At 35.6% G+C, this 24,174-nt stretch overlaps 1 protein-coding gene across 1 annotated transcript in view; it reads left to right on the top strand.

Moving 5' to 3' along the window:
• LOC123560114 (uncharacterized) overlaps window positions 1–13,115 on the top strand; it is an 80,490-nt gene extending 67,375 nt beyond the window's left edge. Inside the window, exons 12-18 of the mRNA XM_053516641.1 lie at window positions 84–246; window positions 2,534–2,614; window positions 3,069–3,214; window positions 3,774–3,882; window positions 5,171–5,312; window positions 9,655–9,787; window positions 10,266–13,115. Of these exons, the coding sequence (XP_053372616.1) occupies window positions 84–246; window positions 2,534–2,614; window positions 3,069–3,214; window positions 3,774–3,882; window positions 5,171–5,312; window positions 9,655–9,787; window positions 10,266–10,389 (898 nt within the window). The 3' untranslated portion in view covers window positions 10,390–13,115. The remainder of the gene's footprint in view (window positions 1–83; window positions 247–2,533; window positions 2,615–3,068; window positions 3,215–3,773; window positions 3,883–5,170; window positions 5,313–9,654; window positions 9,788–10,265) is intronic.
• The last annotated feature ends 11,059 nt before the right edge of the window (window positions 13,116–24,174 follow it).

The raw sequence follows: 24,174 nt of genomic DNA, 5'->3' as shown, positions 1-24,174 counted from the left end.
ACAAGCCAAGCCTACTTTGGTTTCATGTAATCTGTACAACTATAATGCTAACATAAAATATATATAAAGTTTGTCATTGACAGGAATCTGATTGAGGCTGAGCTGGAGTTAGATGGTTACCGAGCTTCCCTTCACTGTCTGAACTCAGAAGCCGAAAGTTTAAAAGAGATAGTAGAGTGTAGCTACAGGGAGAGACAGGAACTGTTTACAAAATATCACAGGATACAGGAATTCCAGGAACTTACAGTGAGAAACTTTGGAAATTTTTACCTTATTATTGTCCTAAAAATACAGGTGCAGCAATTTCAAGAGAGGCCTCAATGGCCAAATGATTAAGGTTGCAGACTACAAATCATTTGCTCCTCACTGATGTGGGTTTGACACCTTGCTTGGAGTATAGAACTCTTCATGTTAGGAAACCATCAAGCTGGCTAATGGAAGGCTTGTGGTTCTATCCAGGAGTCCACCTATGCCTAAAACAATGTGCGGAGGGGCACCCCTGGTCTTCCTCCAACATCAAAAGCTGGAAAAGTCACAATATGACCAAGTTGTCTGTGTGACTCAAAACCCATTTCAGAAAAAAATGAAAATAAATTTTGACGACTATTTTCAAATATTACACCGTCCACTTCTGCAGTCTGAGAAGTCTGATGTTGTTTTCTCAGAATAAGCCTTCTTACCACTTGAGGCTGAATTAGTATGTTCTGTTGTTTCCAGAATGTAAAAAAGTGATTCTAAGTTGTAATAATGTATTACAATTAAAAACTAGCTGTAGCTGTTCGCCAATAAACTTTTTTACCATATTGTGATTTGCTCACATATGCATAATGCAAAACGTTCTCAGTAAATGAAAATATTTTCTAACAGAGTGTTTGTATGCTTTATTCATTTATCTCAGGTACATTTTGTAGTTATGCAGAACACTGGACAAATCAAAAGTGTTAATTTTTTAGAACAGGCCATTACTGGTACAGAATCCAGGATCACTGGTTAGATCATGACTGCAAGCTGTTGAAAAGCTGCATTAAACCCAGTGAAACAAACAAAGAGGAATATAACCATACATATTGTGTAATTTGAATAGAGTATGTTTGATAAAGGTAAAGATGTACATACCCAATGCACAGACATACAAATGCAAGAAACTCCATTCGAAAATGAAATGAAAGAAATAAATCTCAGAGTGGTATGAACACTGTTACCACATAATGTTGTGCTGGTAAATTGGTAAGATTTTAATAAAACTATTAAGGAGAAATAGAATACACAAAGAGAAAAGGTTCACTTAATTAAGTCTGTTAGAACATCATTCCAAGCATAGAACACAACCAAGCAAAAGAGAAGAAGACTAGGTTTGATTGAGTCTGTACATGAGAGGTAAAGAAATGTGTATCACCCCTCACATCCCCTTGCAACAGCTTAAGTCAAGTCTGTTACAAGAAAATTGAATGTACAATGATCTCAAAGAACCAGAAAAATATAACAATACTGAGTCCAAGTAGAGGGAGACTTTTTGCAGCTACACATCATTTAGACTGTGTGATAGGGCATAGGAAATTTGGGAAAAAATTGATTAGTAATAACTGAAACATTTATACATTGCTTACTATCAGAATGTTTATCGTCTGAACTGAAGATAGTTTTCCTAAACAGAATTACATTATTTTGTTGAAAGTATGTTAATGACTATTGCGGATATCTCAGCTATTTTAGAAAATATGCATGCTTATTTTTGCCATATTCAGCTTCTAACACAAAATATATGGTCATAATTTAATTCTGGTCAGTAGGTCACCCATGTTGAAAAAAAAATCAGATTTGTTTTAAAAAAAATGTTGAAAAATTCAGATTTTCCATACCAATAATGTTGAAATTGTGCATTTATGTCTGATATTTTCTTGATTACTGAATGAATTATGAACTATTGCATGCAGTTTGATAAAACAGATCTACTTGAGGAAAGAAACCTAACTTGAAATTTACTCCATTTAGACACTTGCAGGTTTTAGGCCATTTTTGGGGCAAAGGGAACTTCCTTTCTTTTATGAATGTGAAATTATCTTTCACTCATAAATACCAGATTTGAAATTTCCACTCATGGCCCTTAAGCAAACAAATACTATCTGTATCTTTTCAACATAAGTCCTTCATATTGTTTATTTCAGGACAGTATTTTATGTTTCAGGACAGTATTGTATATTTCAGGACAGTATTGTATGTTCAGATTTCAGGATAGTATTGTATGTGTCAGGACAACTTTCAGTATTTTATGTTTCAGGTAGTATTGTATATTTCAGGACAGTATACTGTGTTTCAGGACAGTATTCAGTATTTTATAATTCAGGATGGTTTTGTATATTTCAGGATAGTATTGTATTTTTCAGGACAACATTCAGTATTTTATGTTTCAGGGCAGTATTGTATATTCTAGGACAGTATTTTTTATGTTTCAGGACAGTATTCAGTATTTTATAATTCAGGACAGTATTTTATGTTTCAGGACAATACTATTGGCGTGTATTTTATATTTCAGGACAAGAAGCAGAATGTGATACAGGTATTGGTAAAACAGAACATAAACTCCCAGTCCAGGCTTGATGCACAGATTGATGAGGTATAGCAACCTTAATATATTCTGAGAGAAATGAACTTGGTGCCACTGTTTCTCTATTTAACTTTTCAAAGAAGTAGCTTTATTCTTAGGAAACATATCTATGAATACACACATACATATTTCTCATGTATGTAAAAGTGTTCAAGGTGTTCAGTTGAGATTAACTACAGCTTATATTTCAAATCAACCTAATGATGAGTGCATACAACACAGTATCTGAAAATCTGATTTCTGTTGGAATTTAATTCATTCAGGTGATTATTAGTTACCAAAACTATGCAGACAATGGCCGTTTTGATTGGAAAAAATAAGTACTATATGGGATCAGCTGCTTTTTATGCCTGTGTTAATATTGATGTGTCAGTATGAAACTTTTAATCCATTACCTCACTAGATTGTTATAGTTGTAATATTAAGCTACAGAGCACTCACACAAACAACTTTACCATTGCAGATAGACCAGTATATAGAGAGATCATTGATGTCACACCAGTCACAGATCAGTACAGTATCCGGCAAGTTACAGGACTGTGTCACAGCAGAAATTAACGAGTTTGCTAACCTAGCACTGCCATATCTCATGTTCTCACAGATAGAAAAGTGAGTACAGTACAAAATGCTGACAACAGTTAGATAGGAACAAGGAGCAAGAGGAATCTAGTTTTTTCTATCAGTCTGTTAAATGTTGTCATGAAATCTTTTATGTATTCATTGACGTTCTGAACTCTCCACAAATGTTCCACTAATACATAAAGCGTAAAGTGTTTTGAACGTATTATCCCCAGTTGATGGAACCTAACAACTGCTTCCATTGTAGGATTTGTTATGAAAACTACTATAATGTTAGAAACACTTATTTTCCGTTATAGATCAAAGATCTGTCATACTGGTCCAAGGTTTGTTGTACTGGCCTAAGACTGCAGACTAAGGGCTATTATACTTATAACATATGAAGGATTCATAACTGGGTCATTGTAAGAATGCTATCAATAGATAGTTTTGTAACATGATCACTTTTGAGTAAAACAAATAATGATAAAGTGATCCCCTTTGCAAGCAGAGAGGAAGGACTTTTGAAAGTGCTAGTTTTCTGTAATCCTTTGAAAATATGTGTTGATTAATTTTATAAGATTATTTAGTAACTGTATTTTTGTTTCAGTGCATTAAAGACAGCTGTGTTAGACCTATCTGTACATCAGACCTGCCCCTCAAATCTTAGACCAGCATTGTTGACAGTGCTTCAGTGCCTTAAGTTTCCCAGCTTTCAGGTGAGGTCATAACAGTAACAGCTAAATTCTTACCAATAGAGCTCTTTATGTTTGATTGTACAGGCATGATGGAGTTTTAGCTCGACTATTCAAAGAATAAGGAGAGCTATCCTACTCACCATTGTGTCGGCATCACACCTGGGTTAAGTTTTTCGTACCAGTTCACATTTTGACAAGACCTTTTGTCTTATAGCTTTGAAACTTTCAACACTTGTGTACCATCAACATGTCCAGTTTTAGGCAACAGAACAAGGATTTTGACTGCATTATGACCCCTTTTAACTTATAAATCTTGGTTAAGTTTACCGGTTCATATTTTGTTTAAACTGTTTGACATATGGCTTCAAAACTTTAATCACTTGTTTATTATAACAGTCTATCTGTAGGCAAGAGTGCATAACTCTGTCAAGTATTTTGTATAAGTCCATGTTTTATCAAAACTGTTTGATATGTGGATTTGAAACTTTTGAATGCTTATTTAGTATAACAGTCTGTATCTGTAGGCAAGAGTATGTAACTCTGTCAAGTATTTTGGGTGAATTATGTCTCTTTTTGGACTTGGAAATTGGTTCAGTATGTAACTATAGCAAAGATATTTGGCTGAATCTTTGCTCTTTTTGGACTTGGAAATCAGTTAAGTTTGACGTATCTGTCCATATTTTGTTTAAACTGTTTGACATGTGGTTTTGAAACTTTGACCACTTGTTTGCCATCATTGTCTCCATAACTTTTTAGGTAGAAGATTCGAAAAGTATCTAGGAACACATACTTACATCAATTCTTGTAATAGTTGAGCATACTGTCAACAGACAGCTCTTGTTTTCAGGAATTGTTGTTGAATTCAAGCTCCAAAATACCAAGTAAAAGTCTTGAATGTTCTTTCTTGGTGTCTGTTATTGATATGTGATAATATTATCTGAATTAGGAATTCAGACAAAAGTTTCTTGAAGTAAGATTTGTGTGCTACTTTATGCAAGAAAGCTTCAACAGTTCCCAAAAATGGAATGTTAATTGCTAAAGGGGAGCAGTGGTCTAGTGGTTAAGGTGTCGGACGCTCAACCTGGGGGGTCATTATTTTGAGTCCCATTTGGGTCACAACCATGCCTTCTCATATGTCACAAGTACTGGTTATTTCAGGGAAGAAGACTCAAAAGTGGTTCGAATCAGCTTGAAGCTTTCATCACAATCAAGCTAAAATAAATAAAGGTAAACTAATTGCTTACCAAAGAAAGGCTTTTTTCCCTCCAGTCACCTCATCATGTTGATTCATTTTCATCTTTGTCTACAGGCCCCAGAGATGGTGCTTAGACAGTGTTTACAGATCAAGACAGATATAGAGGAGATTGTACATAGGCTGGATAGAGAGAACTGGCTACAACAGTGGAGGACAAATAAGGATGGAGAGAAGGATGTAGTAACTGTGATAACTGGTAAGATTGTGCATAGACGGAATAGTGAACAGTAGAGGGTAAATAGGGATTGTAAGAAGGATGTACATTTAGTTACTGTAATAACTGTTAAGGTTGTATATAGACTGAATAGAACTGTGGAGGATAAATAAGGATAGGGAGAAGGATTTACATTTAATTACTGTGATAAAAGTTAAGACTGAATAGAAAGAACTGGCAGCAACAATGGAAGAAAGTTTGGGATGGAAAGAAGGATGCAGTATCTGTAATAACTAGTAAAGTTGTAGTTAGACTAAATAGAACAGTGGAGGATAAATAAGTATGGAGTGAAGGATATAGACTTAGTTCTGTGATAACAGGTAAGACTGGATAGAGAGAACTGGGAGCAAAAAAATGGAGGACAAAAATTAAGGATGGAGAGAAGGATGTAGTTACTGTGATTACTGGTAAAATTTTGCATAGACTGGATAAAGATAACTGTCAACAACAGAGGGGGACAAATAATGATAGAGAGAAGGATGAAGTTATTGTGATAACTGGTATGACTAAACACTGGATAGAACAGTGGAGGATGAATAAGGATGGGAAGAAGGATGTACCTTTGATTACTGTGATAAAAGGTAAGGCTGGATAAAGAGAACTGATAGCAACAATGGAGGACAAAAAATGCTGGAGAGAAAGATGCAGCAACTGTGATAACAGGTAAAATTGTTCATAGACTGGATGGGTAGAATTGGCAACAACAGAGGTGGACAAACAAGGATGGAAAGATGTAGTTAAGGAGTAAATGGGTAAGAGTGTACACAGACTGGATGTATAGAACTAGCAACATCGGTGGCAGGCAAATAAGGATGAAAAGAAGGCTGAAGTTACTGTGATAACAGGTATGATTGTACACAGACTGGATAGAGAGAACTGGGTACACAGTGGTAACATGCAAGATTGTACACAAAGAAGAATGTACAGAAGGATGCAGTTTCTGTGGTAACATGTAAGATTATACACAAAGAAGGATGTACAGAAGGATGCAGAACTGTGGTAACATGCAAGATTATACACAAAGAAGGATGTACAGAAGGATGCAGAACTGTGGTAACATGTAAGATTATACACAAAGAAAGATGTACAGAAGGATGCAGAACTGTGGTAACATGTAAGATTATACACAAAGAAGGATGTACAGAAGGATGCAGAACTGTGGTAACATGTAAGATTGTACACAAAGAAGGATGTACAGAAGGATGCAGAACTGTGGTAACATGTAAGATTGTACACAAAGAAGGATGTACAGAAGGATGCAGAACTGTGGTAACATGCAAGATTGTACACAAAGAAGGATGTACAGAAGGATGCAGAACTGTGGTAACATGCAAGATTATACACAAAGAAGGATGCAGAACTGTGGTAACATGCAAGATTGTACACAAAGAATGGTGTACAGAAGGATGCAGAACTGTGGTAACATGCAAGATTGTACACAAAGAAGGATGTACAGAAGGATGCAGAACTGTGGTAACATGCAAGATTGTACACAAAGAAGGATGCAGAACTGTGGTAACATGTAAGATTGTACACAAAGAAGGATGTACAGAAGGATGCAGAACTGTGGTAACATGCAAGATTGTACACAAAGAAGGATGTACAGAAGGATGCAGAACTGTGGTAACATGCAAGATTGTACACAAAGAAGGATGTACAGAAGGATGCAGAACTGTGGTAACATGTAAGATTATACACAGACTGGATAAAGAGAACTGACAGCAGAAGTGGAGGACAAATAAGGATGGACAGAAGAATGCAGTTACTGTGCAGGGATTAACAAATTCTTTGAAAGACACTTGTCTGACAAGAAGAACTGTTAAGAATTTTCATTCATCCTGCTACAATTCATATTGTCCCGCAATTCACTTAGAAAACAGTTGATTCTTGTTCTGGACTATCAAGCGATTTTAAGATTAACTTTGCGTTCCAGATCTTTTAGCTTTCTGGCATCTTTACAACTCCACTTTAATTAGATTTTATATATTTTTGGTTAAAAATGACACTCGTCCTACAGTACGAGTGCAACAGCAAGTTCCACTCGCCTGAGGCAATTTTTACTTGTACATACTAGCGAATGAGTGGATATGTCGAGCCCTGCTGTGGTAACATGTAAGATTGTATGCAGACTGGATAGAGAGAACTGGTAACAATAGTTGAAGGGAAATAAGGATTGAAAGAAGGATGTAACAACTGTGATAACAGGTATGATTGTGCAAAGAGTCCATGAGTAGAACTGCCAACAATAGTAGAGAATGGAAGGATGCAGTAACTTTGATAACAGATAGGATTTTACACAGATATGATATAGAAAACTTGCAGCAACAGTAGAGGATAGGTAAGGAATGAAAGGACATAATTACTGTAGTAACAGGTAAGATTGTACACAGACTGGATAGAGATAACTGGCAACAACAGTAGGGGACACATGGGTTAGAGTAAAGGATTCAGCAACTGATTACAGGTAGTATTATGAACTTACTGGATGGAGAGAACAGAAGGATGTAGTTACTGTAATTGAGTTTTATGTCTTGTATGGATCTGATACATGCTTCAATTAATAAAAAAATGCCAGAGCCAGAGTTCATGGAAACAGATTTTGGTTCATAATAGAATAAAATTTTCACAATTTCAGTAACTTCTTTAAAATAAATAAATAATTTATCTTGTGTAATTTGTCTATCTGGCATTTTTAATCCCCCACCACTTGTTATAGGGATGGTCTCCGTCAGTCCTTCCGTCTGTCTGTCCGTAACACTTTCGTGTCTGCTCCATATCTCCTAAACCCCTTGAAGGATTTTCATGAAACTTGGGTCACATGATCACCTCATCAAGACGATGTGCAGAACCCATGAGTCAGCTTTGTCGGCTCAAGGTCAAGGTCATAACTTAGGGTCAAAGGTTTGAGCCTGCCATTTTGTGTCCACTCTATATCTCCTAAACCCCTTGAAGGATTTTCATCAAACTTGGGTCAAATGATCACCTCATCAAGGCGATGTGCAGAGCTTACGAGTCAGCTCAAGATCAAGGTCACAACTGAAGGTCAAAGGTTTGAGCCTTCCATTTTGTGTCTGCTCTGTATCTCCTAGTTCCCTTTAAGGATTCATATGAAACTTTGGTCAAATGATCACCTCATCAAGGCGATGTGCATAACTCATGAGTCAGCCATGCTGGCTCAAGGTCAAGGTCACAACACAAGGTCAAAGGTTTGAGCCTTCCATTTTGTGTCCACTCTGTATCTCCTAAACCCCTTGAAGGAATTTTATAGAAGTTGGGTCAAATGATCACCTCATCAAAACGATATGCAGAACTTATGAGTCAGTCATGCCGGCTCAAGGTCAAGGTCATAACTTAGGGTCAAAGGTTTGAGCCTTCCATTTTGTGTCCACTCTGTATCTCCTAAACCCCTTGAAGGATTTTCATCAAACTTGGGTCAAGTGATCACCTCATCAAGGCGATGTGCAGAACTTATGAGTCAGCCATGCTGGCTCAAGGTCAAGGTCACAACTCAAGGTCAAAGGTTTGAGCCTTCCATTTCGTGTCCACTCTGTATCTCCTAAACCCCTTGAAGGATTTTCATCAAACTTGGGTCAAATGATCACCTCATCAAGAACTCATGAGTCAGCCATGTCAACTCAAGGTCAAGGTTACAACTCAAGGTCAAAGGTTTGAGCTCTGTATCTCCTAAACCCCCTGAAGGATTTTCATGAAACTTGGGTCAAATGATCACCTCATCAAAACGTAGTGCAGAATTCATGAGTCAGCCATGTCAGTTCAAGGTCAAGGTCACAGCTAAAGGTCAAAGGTTTACCCTTTCACTATCCTTAGCAGTGGCGGGGGATTTAGCTGTCTTTCAAACTGCCTTGTTATTTTGCTATATTGCAGACACAGTCTTCCATATTTTGTTTGGTCAGTTCTTTATAGAGACATATCTCTGAAACTGTTGAATTCTCAAATAAAGGCAAACAATATGCTCTAGCCAGGTCATTAGGTCCATTGTCAAGGTCACACAGATCTAAGATCAAATAAACTGCTTGAAGGATTTTTATGAAACTAGCATTACTTATCTACTGCACCAAGGTGACTGGTACAGTGCCTATATTCACTGTATCAAAGTGGCATCTGGAGGTACTTATCCGCTATAGTAATAACTATTACTAACAAAGCAAGTGGTTCCTTTTTTGACCAAATCAGAAATAGGATCATCTTTAGCAAGGCTTCTTCATTCATTTTCTTCCGTTGCCAGATCATAGAATGCTGCAGTGGCCAATGAAGTTATAAACTTGTATGTAGATGCAAAAAGTATGTATATTTGTATTTACAGATTTATGTGAGGCAATGAGAGAGGAGGATGAGAGACAGATGTGTAAAACACAGCCTATGTTACAACAACAGATCAACAAAACAGCCAACGCTCTGTCAGAATGTCTACAGGCCAAATCTGCTGCCACTGCTTGGTATGTTTGCGTGTAAACTTATACGTACTATTATGACAATTAGTTAAAGTTGTTCTTGCTAGGATGATTTATCAATTTTCAACAGTGTTTTATTTTTGTAACTGGCTACTTAACTTACCATTGCTTCAGGATCAACTTCAGATGTAGTATCTGTTAACATTTCAAGACAAAGGTCATCTATATTTTGAGATCAGTTGCAAGACTAATCTTGCTCTTGGTCTTTCTCAGTAAGGAAAGCAGAATATTTTAGGCGTTGGCTATATTTTTTTGCCAAGAATTGATCAAGGTCTCTGATGTTGGCAAAACATCTTCTATTTAAAATAATTCAATGTCCACATGTTGAATATGTGGAATTAACATGAGTAAAAGGTACAGTTTTATCTGTTAAAGCTTCGGTCTTGTCAAAAGCAGGATTATATTTATGGATTGCAGTTTTTCTAGGTAAAGTTAAATAAAATGTTCATTACTTTCCTTCTAGGTGGGAACAGCCAGGGCAGAGTTGTGTCCCTTGGATTACAGTTGATGGACATAATCTTCAACATTATATCGACCAGTGGACAGTTCTTGCCACCAATCTCAGACAGTTGTTAGTGAAAAAGTAGAGTTATGTCTCTTGGAAAGCAGATGATGTTCTTTATCTCCAGTACTATATGGACAGCTATTGCTATCATTAGGTGCAAATAGTTGTTGATAAAAATATAGAGTTGTGTCTGTTGGATCACAGATAATATGGACCTAATGGAGAGTCCTTGTTACTAGTCACACAAAATTGTTGGTTAGACAGCATGTAGTACTATCTGATGGCAGTTGGGATATATCGATCATCCAAAACAATAGTTGCTGAAGACAAATCTAAAGATTCCATCATTAATTTTGAATACCTACGTTTTATAAACTTTGCTAAGGAAGTGTTAGACAGAAACTTTTAATGACTGTGATTAGAATCTCATTTCAAATTTGCAAAACAACTTCAGTAGTTTTGTATAGGTGGTGTAGTGAGAGAAATATTTAAGCTTTAATTAAGGTTCAACTTTTTGACAAACTACATTACAGTTAGGAAGAAAATTTGTGAATACAGTGTAACCGAAATGTTGTGGAATGTAGTACTGTTCACTAGTAGGTTATATATTGATTAAACTTGCCTGACAAGCAAAAACTCTTGAAACATAACTTGTTTAGCAAAATAGTTAAGGATTTTTTCTGCCAATTTTACAGACAAATGTGATTAAGAAACACAGTTGACTCCAGTTTTGAAGGTGTATTATTTCAAGTATAGTTATCTGTACTAAATTGTTCATCAGTCCCCAACAGCCAGTTTCAGGAACTATGGGACTGCTCCATTTATATGTCAGTTTGTCCATATTCTTGTGTCTGCTGTGTGAGGCAAGGGCTAATTTTCAAATGATTGGGATAAAATGGAAAAAGAGTTTGTGTCACCTGCAAGATCCATGCCCATACAAGGTCAATGTAAAATACAGAGATTAAAGATTAACAGACTATTTCAGTTCTTCATCAATGGATTTTAACTTCTTGGCAAAAATGTTCATCAAGTCTCAAACCTTAAGCTAAAAGGTCAATGTCACACCTAGAGGAAAAAAGAGTTCAGATCAGTTTTCACTTGCTCTTTGTTGCAGCTTGACTGGTTACAGCTTTGAAGGTGTATTATTTCCAGCTTGAAAATTCATCCATTGTCAATATTAGTTCTGATATCTTGTGTGACAGAGGCCATGTATCCTCATGACTTCATAAGGAAATACTGTTTACATAACTAACTACATATATAAGCATGGCATTTGGGAAGCATTATAATATGTACTATATTTGTACAAGAGGGTCATGATGACCCTGGATCGCTCACCTGAGTAATATGAGCTACATGTTTCAAATGTCAAACTGATGATTTTTAGAAATGTTTAGGAAGATTTTCCGATGTACAATCCAGTAACCCCTGGGGCGGGGCCAATTTTACCCCGGGGTCATGATTTGAACAAAGTTTGTAGAAGTCTACTAGGCAATGTCACATATCAAATATCTAAGATCTAGGTCTTCTGGTTTATTTTTAGCAAATTTATGAAGATTTCCCTATGTACAATCAAGTAACCCCTGGGGCTGGAGGTTGGGGGGTCAAGATTTTAACAAATTTTGTAGAGGTCCACTAGGCAATGCTACATGTCAAATATCTAAGATCTAGGCCTTCTAGTTTATTTTTAGAAAATTTTGAAGATTTTTCTATGTACAATCAAGTAACCCTATGGGGCAGGGTCAATTTGACCCCGGGGGTCATGATTTAAACAAATTTTGTAGAAGTCTACTAGTCAATGCTACATATCAAATATCTAAGATCTAGGCCTTCTGGTTTATTTTTAGAAAGTTTTGAAGATTTTCCTATGTAAAATCAAGTGACCCCTGGGGCGGGGTCAATTTTGACCCCAGGGGTCATGATTTGAACAAATTTTGTAGAGGTCCACTAGGCAATGCTACATGTCAAATATCTAAGCTCTAGGCCTTCTGTTTTATTTTTTAAATTTTTTTTGAAGATTTTCCAATAGAAATCTATGTAAAATCAAGTGACCCCTGGGGCGGGGTCAATTTTGACCCCGGGGGCATGATTTGAACAACTTTAGTAGAGGTCCACTAGGCAATGCAACATGTCAAATATCTAAGCTCTAGGGCTTCTGGTTTTTGAGAAGAAGATTTTTTAAGATTTACCTATGTAAAATGAAGTGAACCCTGGGGCGGGTTCAATTTTAACCATGGGGTCATGATTTGAACAAACTTGGTAGAGGTCCACTAGGCAATGCTTCACACCAAATATCTAAGCTCTAGGGCTTCTGGTTTTTGAGAAGAAGATTTTTAAAGTTTTTCCTTTCGGTTGCCATGGCAACCAGAGTTCTGCATGGAATTCAATTCTTTGAACAATTTTGAAAGGGGGCCACCCAAGGATCATTCTTGTGAAATTTGGTGTAATTCTGCCCAGTGGTTTTCAAGAAGAAGATTTTTTTAGAAATTGTTGCAGACAACAAGCTGTCACAATAGCTCACCTTGTCACTTCGCCTTATTTCCACAATGCCATAACTAGCTTTTGGGAAACAACCTTTAAAGATTTGAGTGGCAGTGACTTCACCTTACCTACCAGCCTTGCTGAACTAAAATTTAGCATGTTTATGGTAGTTCTATAAGGACACATATTCACCATCATACAGAGGTCAAAGAGACATACCTAATGACACTAAAATCTCAATTTTGCCAAAAATAGTCATGCTTTTCTCTGGAATTAAGGCTACGATCAGTATTAAGTAATATTTATTAATAAAATATTGAATATAAATGATTCATTTTATTGTGGCTCCCAAAATTTGTATTAAATAAAAAACTGTTATTGTTGAAAATACCTTAAACTTCAAAAGATCATACTACCACCCATGAGACCTTTGCTTGCAAAATAAAGCCACAGTTCACAAAAAAAATCTGTTTTGGGAAAGGTATATCAAACAGCAGTTATTGTTTTAAATAATATCCAGTACTACTTAAACTTGCTCTAATATTTCCTGAATTATCCCCCCATTTTACTTTGAATTTCAGGTTAAAGTTTTGGTGCATTCTTGCTATATCTCTGTTATTACTAAATGGATTTGAATTGGACATAAAAACAGTTCTTCTACATCATCACCCACACCATATGACACATGGTCCATATCTCTGGCACCAGGAATTATTTTACTTAGTATTTAGGTTAATTTTGATGCATTTTCACTTTATCTCTTTTTTCCGAAGGGATTTGATTCAAACTGTTCATCATTACCAACATCATATGACACAAAGACTATATCCCTGGTTTTCATGAATTATACCCCCATTTACTTTGAATTGCAGGTTACTGTTGATTTAGTTTTGATTTTTAGCTCATCTGATTTTTTGAAAAAGAATGATTAGTTATTGTCATCACTTGGTCGGTGTCGGCGTTGCCTGGTTAAGTTTTATGTTTAGGTCAGCTTTTCTCCTAAATTATTAAAGCTATTGCTTTGAAACTTGCAACACTTGTTCACCATCTTAAGCTGACCCTGTACAGCAAGAAACATAACTCCATCTTGCTTTTTGCAAGATTTATGGCCCCTTTTGTACTTAGAAAATATCAGATTTCATGGTTAAGTTTTATGTTTAGGTCAATTTTTCTCCTAAACTATCAAAGCTGTTGCTTTGAAACTTGCAACACTTGTTTACCATCATAAGCTGACCCTCTACAGCAAGAAACATACCTCTATCCTGCTTTTTTCAAGAATTATTGCCCCTTTTGGACTTAGAAAATCAGTTTTCTTGGTTAAGTTTTATGTTTAGGTCAGCTTTTCTCCTAAACTATCAAAGCTATTGCTTAAAAACTTGCAACTCTTGTTCACCATCATAAGCTGACCCTATACAGCAAGAAACATAACTCCATCCTGCTTTTTGCAAGAATTATGGCCCCTTTTGGACTTAGAAAATATCAGACTTGTTGGTTAAGTTTTGTTTTGGTCAGCTTTTTTTCTCTTAAACTGTCAAAGCTATTGCTTTGAAACGTGCAACACTTGTTCACCATCATATGCTGACCCTGTACATCAAGAAACATAACTCCATCCTTTTTTTGCAATAATTATTGCCCCTTTTGGACTTAAAACTTGCAACAGTTTTTCACCATCATAAGCGGACACTGTACATCAAGAAACATAACTCTGTCCTGCATTTTTCAAGAATGGTGGCCCTTTTTAGACTTAGAAAATCATGGGTAGGACAATATTTCTATTATACAAAAAAATCAGATGAGCGACAGCACCCGCAAGGTGTTGCTCTTTTTAATTATCTTTGTACTTAACAGTAAAACAGTTCTTCCACATCATCTTCTGCATCAAATGACACAAGGTCCATAACTGGCTCAATTATTTTATGAATTATGTCCCCTTTTTAGTTAGACTTCCAGTTAATTTTGATCGTCCTATGTTATTTATGAATACTTAAAGTTATTTCAATTTTAGACACTGCATGTTTTACTTAAATTCAGACTATGTCATGTGCACTTTTGCTCTATCTCGGTTATTATTGAATGGATTTGTTTCAAACTTAAAATATTGTTCCACATTTTAACTCATGATATGACACATTGCATTACTCTTGCAGGTATTTTCCTTGAATTATGTCCCTTTTATACTTAATGTTTTGATATACTTTACCTATATCTCTGTTACTTCTAAATACATTTGACTCAAATTTAAATAATTGTCCAATATTGTCATCCACATTGAGTCATAAAACACTCTAGTAATAGTCAAGCTGTAATAGCCAAGCTTCCTCAGATGTGCCCTATGTCACTACCTAGCATCACAATAGTCTAGCAAGCTGCCCCGTGACAGCTCTTTTTTTTCACAGCTGTATTAAGCTGGCATTTGCCTTGAAGTCAAGAAGCTCTCCACAGCCAATAAAAACGTTTGAATGATAAGTTATTTTTAGACCAGAAAACTAACTTTTTAAGGCATGATGTCGCATAAAAAAAGGTCAGTGAAATACTGCTGTATTTTCAGGTTTTCATGAAAAGTGCTATGTTTGTATAATGTAAATAACCAATCAACATCAATACAATCATTTCTGACAGGTTACGTCAGAGTGTAGAGCAATTGCGCTCTGTGAAACACATCAATTTAATTTGTTTGACTGCTCACAACACTAATATTACTTTATTCACATTCAAAATAGATAAAGAAATAATAACAAATGTATTTTTATGCTCCCCAACACACCTTGCAACTATGATGCAAGAGGGAGGCTCATAGTTAAGTATCTGTCCGTTTCCTATTGATAACTGAATAACACTTGGGCTTACAGAGGTAAAACTTCATAGGATGCTGTGTTAATTAGAGGTTCCCTATTGTTTTTGGGGTCAAAGGTCAAGGTAACAGTGACTGAGAGCGAAAACGGTTTCCAGTTGATAACTTAAGAAACTCGGCCTGCAGGGGTCTAACTTCATATGATGGTCGCCTGTGGTCAGTAGATGACCCCTATTGTTTTTTGGGTCAGTAGGTGAAAAATCAAGGTAACAGTGACCTTTTGACAGATAACTGTTTTTGATGGCGTCAAATTTTATATGATGATTGCATATGGTCAATAGGTCAAAGTTCAAGGTTGCATTGACCTTGAGCCTGAAAACGGTTTCTGATTGATAACTGAAGATTGCTTTTACCCACAGGCTTCAAACGTCATTGAATGATTGCATGTGGTCATTAGATGACCACTTTAGTTTTTGGGCTCAGTTGTTCAAAGGTCAAAGTGTCAGTGACCTTGAAACTGAAAATGGTGGCCAGTAGATAACCCCTATTTTTTATGGTCAGCAGTACAAAGGTCATACTGATCACGGGAAACCATCTTGAGGGCATGCGTGTTTTACAAAACATCTTTTTGAAAAGTAAAGTTTGTGGTGTATTGAAATATAACTAGGCAAGTAAAACTAGTAACTTTTTAACCAGGTTTTCAACGAAAACCTGAGTTATTAGATTGGGGTATGTCGTTGGTCGGGCGGGCGGATGGGCGGGCGGCGGCGTCAAACTGGTGTTTCCGGTCAATAACTTTTGTTTCGGTAAAGATATTTGAATAAAACTTGGTATGTATGTAGCTTATATCAAGACAAAGGCTGGGATTGATTTTGGGCTTTCTGGGGTCAAGGTCAAGGTCACTGTTAATTAAAATAGAAAAAGGGTTTCCGGTCAATAACTTAACTTAGGAATGAGCTATCATGATGAAACTTGGTGTATAGAAAACTTATATAAAGTTGTAGCTTGGGATTGATTTTGGGGTTTCTGGGATCAAGGTCAAGGTCATTGTTACTAAAAATAGGGTTAGGGTTGTGCTTTAAAGTGGTGCACTGTGATTCAGTATACTTTTTTATTCTTATGAAAAGTGTTGAAAACCTGGTTTCGTGGCATTGCCGCGTTTCTTGTTTAACTCTTGTGACAATTAAATAATACCATGATTGTATATTACATGACAGTGTCAGATATGCAGTTCTAATATGGAGAACGCTTGAGCCTACAGCCATCATACTTCATAACAAGTGTCATCTATGGTGTGTAGAATATCAATGTTGTTTTGAGGTCAAAGATCAAGGTCAATTGAACAGTTTCCGAACACTAACTGGGGTATTGGCTTCGGCCTATGACTATTAAACTTCAAAGCGTTACTGGCTATGGTCAGATGATCCCCATATTGTTTTTGGGCCAAAGGTGACAGTATACTGACTAACCCAGTAACCTCCTACAAACCATTGTTGGGGACATGTGTTTTACAAACAGCTCTTGTTCCTTTTAATGCTGAAACACTGAATGAGAAATGATATATAGTCTATAGAAGATTTTGTGACTGTTGTGTTCTATGCTTCCAAAGGATCTTATGTATTTCATTAACTGTCACAATTATAGCAGTCTTGTGTCATGTGGCAACCCTGAAAAGTCTTCCTGTACTTTGGCTGTTATATTTACTGGTCCTTCAAGAGGTTAAAAAGTCCATTAAATACTTCCGAATAAAGAGTTCTTCTCAAGCCAGTACTTGGGGGCTTGAGAGGTGTTGCAAATTTCATTAATTATCTTTCATAAACGGAATCAAACTGAACCTGCTATATTTCTTTCTTGGTTGCATTCTACATGTTCTATGCTTCAAAAGGATCCTCTTACAGATTCTATTTTTATACGTCCGCTAGAAAAACGGGATGTATTATGTTTCATCTTTTCTGGGCAAAAATCGGTCTGCTCAATAACTTGAGTATTTTGTATCAGAACTAAACTAAACTTATACAAAGTGTTATCAGATTTAGGCCAAGTTCAATAACCAGCTAGTTCGGACCAGTTTCTCTACAGTTATGACCCTTGAAAAGGTCAAAATTAAGTGTCCGCTCGATAACTAGAGTAACGTTTCTTTGATGACAGTCATACTTATAAAGATGTCTAACTATAAAATTTGGGCCAATTTTGATAACCAGCCAGTTCAGACCAGTTTCTCCAGAGTTATGGCCATTGAATTAGTTTGAATTGCCAATATTTACAGTGTCCGCTCGATAAAAGTAGGGGTTCACGAGAATAATTAGGTTATTTCAAGAAGGCATAGCCTTCGAGAAATAACCTCATTATTCAAGTGGCCCCTACGTTTTCTATTTTGTATCATGATCCACCAATATGAACAACGCATTCGGCTTCTTATTTTGATTGGCAAGTTAACATTCCATTTTAAGCTTTGGTACTATCACGTGACAAGCGTACTCTAACTGAAACAGAAAAACGGTTTCAGAAAGTTCAACATTTCCTTGCACTATGCTATACATAGGTGGGACCTAAGACATGTTCTCTAACTTAGAGTATGGCTAATAGCCATGCCTCTTCCTCAGTTGAAGAATATTACAGATAGAAGATAACAGTTATAATGACACTGCAGGTAAACCATGATACAAGATCAGTAACCAGATAAATAGTAAAATTTGCTTCCTTAACCCGCTATAGAGCTGTGGCGATAAGCTTCCCAGTTTGAGTGTTTCCCACATTAATCTTCTTTTGCTGGGAGGACAGACCAGCACAACAACAATATGTTGGATGTCGGGAAAGAATGCTATAGACTAGGGCCAGTAAGGCCTAACATGCAACCCACAGCCCTTGGACGTTTTCATAGGCACCAAATTGTCACCTATTGCAATCCATATATAATTTTAGTTGACCATGGGAATTTTATTTTAGGAAATGATAACAAGAATAGGCCATAATTTCATCATATCTTACAGTCAGTTGAAGTCAGATGGTGCATGTTGGTATCAGGTAAAACTGACACTTTCATGAGAACACCTTTTTTCTCATTCAGTTGAACCTGACAAACTGTTACCTTTGAAAATAGTATGGGGTGCATTGTTAGCTTTACTAACACCTGGCCTGTTATATTCTCACAAAACGATGCAACCCTTCGCAGACTTTATTCCGATAAACTGTAGTCCTTTCCTTTCTTATTACGAGTTTACATTTTTAGCTCACCTGTCACGAAGTGACAAGGTGAGCTATTGTGACCTCTTGATGTCCGCCGTGCGTCGTCCGTCAACAATTTCTAAAAAAATCTTCTTGAAAACCACTGGGCAGAATTACACCAAACTTCACAGGAATGATCCTTGGGTGGACCCCTTTCAAAATTGTTCAAAGAATTAATTCCATACAGAACTCTGGTTGCCATGGCAACCGAAAGAAAAAACTTTAAAAATCTTCTTGTCCAAAACCACAGGGCCTAGGGCTTTGATATCTGGTGTGTAGCATCATCTAGTGATCCTCTACTAAAATTATTCAAATTATCCCGCTAGGCTCAAATATGGCCCCGCCCCGGGGGTCACATGGTTTATATCGACTTATATAGGGAAAACTTTGAAAATCTTCTTGTACAAAACCACATGGCCTAGGGCTTTGATATTTGGTATGTAGCATCATCTAGTGGTCCTCTACCAAGATTATTCAAATTATCCCCCTAGGGTCAAATATGGCCCCTGCCCCGGGGGTCACATGGTTTATATAGACTTATATAGGGAAAACTTTGAAAATCTTCTTGTACAAAACGACATGGCCTAGGGCTTTGATATTTGGTATGTAGCATCATCTAGTGGTCCGCTACCAAGATTGTTCCAATTATCCCCCTAGGGTCAAATATGGCCCTGCCCCGGGGTCCCAAATTTTACATAGATTTATATAGGAAAAAAAGTTTAAAAATCTTCTTGTCTGAAACCACAACACTTAGACCTTTGATATTTGGTTTGTAGCATTGTCTTATGGTCCTCAACCAAAATTGTTCAACTGTACCCCTTGGGTGAAAAGAGGCCCTGCCCTGGGGGTCCCAAGTTTTATATAGACTTATATAGGAAAAAGCTCTAAAAATCTTCTTGTCTGAAACCATACAACCTAGGCTTTTGATATTTGGTATGATGCATTGTCTAGTAGTCATCTACCAAAATTATTCAAATTATGCCCCTTGGGTTAAAAGAGGCCCCACCCTGGGGTCACTTAGTTATTATGTGAGTTATATAGGAAAAATACTTAAAAATCATCTGATCCTATTTCCAAGACTGTTTAATTATAATTACCTGATGACCCCAAGTAATATGATATCACTTGACTGTGACCTTGACCTACTGACCTACTTTCTTGCTTTTTAAGATACAGCCTTGAAATTTTGATGACATACACAGTTTTGCACACGAATCGTAAAACAGAATTTCATTGACCATAAATATGACCTTAACTGACTTTCTTAATATTTTATCATCAGTTTGACATTTGAAACATATAGCTCATATTACTCAGGTGAGCGATTCAGGGTCATCATGACCCTCTTGTTTATGTTGATGACGAGATCCAATGACTTGCCTACTTAACACATTTCCACTTGTATCCTTCGACGTATATTGTACTTTTTAAACATTGTTGAGAACTTAAACATTGTTATGTTGGATGACACAGAAGTGTTCTTTTCCGCGCTCCTCGTAAACAGTTTGTTGTATTATACAATAAATAGACATAATGATTTAGTAAATGATATACTTACAAGATAAACATGCATGCTATTTTTATATTAATTGAGACAAGATAAGTATTTGTAACTTGAAAAGGAAAGAGGAAACTTATTAGCTTAGAGATTTTAAGGTAGAGGTGCTGGGCTATGCTGACCGTGTTCTTTTTCTACAAAATGGAATTTTGGTTGTCTTTGATTGTCAAACTTGATAAATACTCATGAGGAAGAATTGACCTCATGACTGATATGGCAGAAAATCGATATCAGGGGAGACAACAGCTATATGGTATTGGTAACGGGTGACCGGCATTTGCGATGTCGGTATCTGTTGCCTCCGGGTACTATCACCTGGATGTTTATTTCAATTTCAAGAGGTTTTCCATAACTGACATGCACTTTTAGTTACAAAGTATGTAAAAGAAGGGACTTTTCGTAAGAAATTTAAAAAGTCATTTTTACCATAACAATACTTAATATGTTGTTTCTTAAATGTTATTTTGTATTTTTGTGTTTCAAGTCACAAAATATCAATAAATAAAACAAATAAATTTTAGAATTGACATTGTAAAATCATGTCGATTTATAATAGTTAATACTGCTCTTTCTTTTCTGTGTGACATGAAGAATATATTATCAAATGTGTCAAACCACAGGATAAAATTCTGATAATGACCTTGTTAGATTTTTACAACCACGTCCATTTTTAATTCACAAAAATACATATACAAGTTGTGTATTTTGAAAACGGTTGATTACAATTTATACTATTACGTGTTGTTTTTTTTTTTTTTTTACTATAAAATCGTTAAATATCATAATAATATATCAATTAAGTAATTCTTTATATATCGGGAAAGTAAGAAATTATGGTATGTTTGTAGAATAAATAAAAGGGAGACTTGTGTCACCCCTGGTTCAATTGATCATTTTATCTTTCCATTAAAAAATATTGGCGATCAGCGTGGTACATGTATTTTGCCATATTCAATGTGAAAATGTGAAAATAGTGTAGTGAAAATAACTACACAAAATTTACCAAACTGTTGCAAAATAATAATTAAAAAAAAAAAAAAATGAAGCGAAAAAGTAAAATGGCATTATAATTATATTCAAAGCGCATTTATAGCCTTATCCGTGTTGTATATATCTGTGTTGTTTTAACACTCCTTATTTAGTGGTAATTGGGGGCCAATAAAACTGTTATTTACGCGTGATGGATCAACAATTTCTATCACCTTTCATTACAGTATAGAAATGACATTCATGTAAAAACATTTCAAACTGAACATATACAATCAATTATGAAAGTTTCTTAATGACGATTTTCATGATAACTGAAAATTATAATGAAACCAGTTCAAATTGTCATGGAAGTAAAATATTTCCACACAATCAAAAAAAAAAAGATCATGATCATTGTTTTCTAATTTCATAAAAAGTTAGTTGATATCATGAAAACATACGTATTGCTGATGCAGTTTTTGCAGCACTAACTTAAAAATATTTTTATATTTATCTTGCATTCATGGAAAATTTATCTGTTATCATCCTTTCTCGTTTCATAATTAATTGACATACATTGTTATTGGCATAACTGACTGATGTTTAAATGAAAATTAAAAAAGGTAGGAAAAACAACATAAGAAGAAATTCGCATCTCTTTCTTTTTAGAACCAGGATATTAACTGCAATATTTAATTGAATTTCTCATGTAAAATTTGTGATATTAACACAGAAGGAATTATTCGAGAAATAAAATTGATTTAAAACTTACACTCATTGTGTCGAATAAAACATTCAGTCACAAATTTACTAAACTGATTAAATCATTTACTTTAACCTATTGATCACGATACCGCATGTTCATGCGCCATTGATATGTCGTCTGCACATAACTCTACAACAACAACTTCGCAGTTAAGTTAAATATTTTTCAAAATCAGTGAAAATTAACCGTCTGAGAACGAATCAAATTTTTATTTTACAAAAATGAAATAGATATCATCAAAAGATAAATTTATTGAGAGAAGGAAAGCATTTGCACCTAAGCTTACATATCAATGGTTTTATCCAAAAAATTGCTTTTAAGAAACGCGTGTATGAGATTTTTAAACATTTAATATGGAAAATAGAAGGGAAAAAATGACGAAATGAAGGCATTAAACATCATGTCAAGAACGGATCAAAAATAAAAATAAAATTTAATTAAGAAATACCGTGTGATGAATCAAATGTCGAACTTTAGAAATATTTTTGCACCTAAGGTTTCTTATTATCCCCCGCCGATGAAATCGGGAGGGGGGTATTGAAATGGCGATGTCAGTCCGTCCGTCCGTCCGCAGCCATTTCTCAGTAACTACTTGGTAGAATTTCATGAAGCTTGAAATAAACATGAATCAACATACTGCGATGATGCCCGTCAAGTTTTTTTTTTGATTGATCAATTTCCCTCAGAGTTATTGCCCTTGATTTAATAAAAAATGTCCGTCTGCAGCCATTTCTCAGTAACTAACAGATAGAATTTCATCAAATTTGAAATAGACATGAACCAAGATACTGCGCTGATGCCCGTCAAGTTTTTTTTTGGATAGGTCAATTTCCCTCAGAGTTATTGCCCTTGATTTAATGAAAAATGTCCGTCTGCAGCCATTTCTCAGTAACTAGCAGGTAGAATTTCATCAAACTTGAAATAGACATGAACCAAGATACTGCGACGATGCCCTTCAAGTTTTTTTTAGATTGGTCAAGTTTCCATATAGTTATTGCCCTTTAATTGTTTAAAAATCCACAGATCTGTACATAACAAACCAACCAATTGGAAGAATTTCATTAAACTTCTTTCATTCTTTTCCATGAACATTTATTATAAACATGTGATGTTGTGTACCTACACCTGGTCACCACCTTACCTTGGTCACCCTCATCCCCCCCCCCCCACCCCAATTTTTTTTTTTTTTTTTCATTTTTGTTTTAATCTATCTATCAATATTTATAATCAACATGTAAACTGATGTATCCTAACCCCACCCCCACCCCCCACCCAAACAAACCATTCATTTTCTTTTAATTTGATTTTGACTAATGAAATCATTTGCTTCTTGATAACATTCTTAACTTTTTTCTGGATATATTTTTTTGCCGTTCCTCAACTCCGACCCTTTTGGCGGGGGATTCCAATTCATCGAATTTGCTTGTTTTTAGTAATTTTGTTATTAAGTGAAATGTGTACATGCCCTTCTTATTTCTATATAGAAAATCTGACCGCTATCGATTACTGGCCGGAGGAATATTCTTCGGTATGGAAAAACTCCATGTTACAAAACAGAACTGTTTGCCTATTTAGTTTCACATCACACATTTAAAAACGAGCAAATTCAATGAATATATTTTCCCCTGCCGGATAGGTTGTTTTGTGTATGAAGGGACTTTATTTTGAAAGATATTTAATTTCCAGGTATGCACAAGTTCTGTACAATAGGACTGTGCCATGCTTTGTTGGTTCACTGACTGATTTGAGTATAGTGTGATTTATTAAAAAAAAATAAAAACATGATTAAGGTAACAAAAAATAAAGTGACAGCTCTAAAGTTTGTTAAGATATCCTGACAAATTTGCATGTGCACAACTGCTCTTTAGTAATCTGTATTGAATTTTGTATTCAGTTTCCTGGAGATCGATCAATGCGTTACTTTGTTTTATAGGGAATTTATTAATATTTAACAACTGAAAGGTAACAACACTGCAGTTACTGCAAGCACCAATGCCCTATAGTGATCTAGATATACATTTGTATAAAGTTTCATGAAATTTGGTTAGAATGATTACATTGATAAAATCTAGGTCAA

The sequence above is a fragment of the Mercenaria mercenaria genome, chromosome 10 (genome assembly GCF_021730395.1).
Source record: "Mercenaria mercenaria strain notata chromosome 10, MADL_Memer_1, whole genome shotgun sequence".
Classification (NCBI taxonomy): Eukaryota; Metazoa; Mollusca; class Bivalvia; order Venerida; family Veneridae; genus Mercenaria; species Mercenaria mercenaria.
This window is presented reverse-complemented; position numbering and strand designations above follow the sequence as displayed.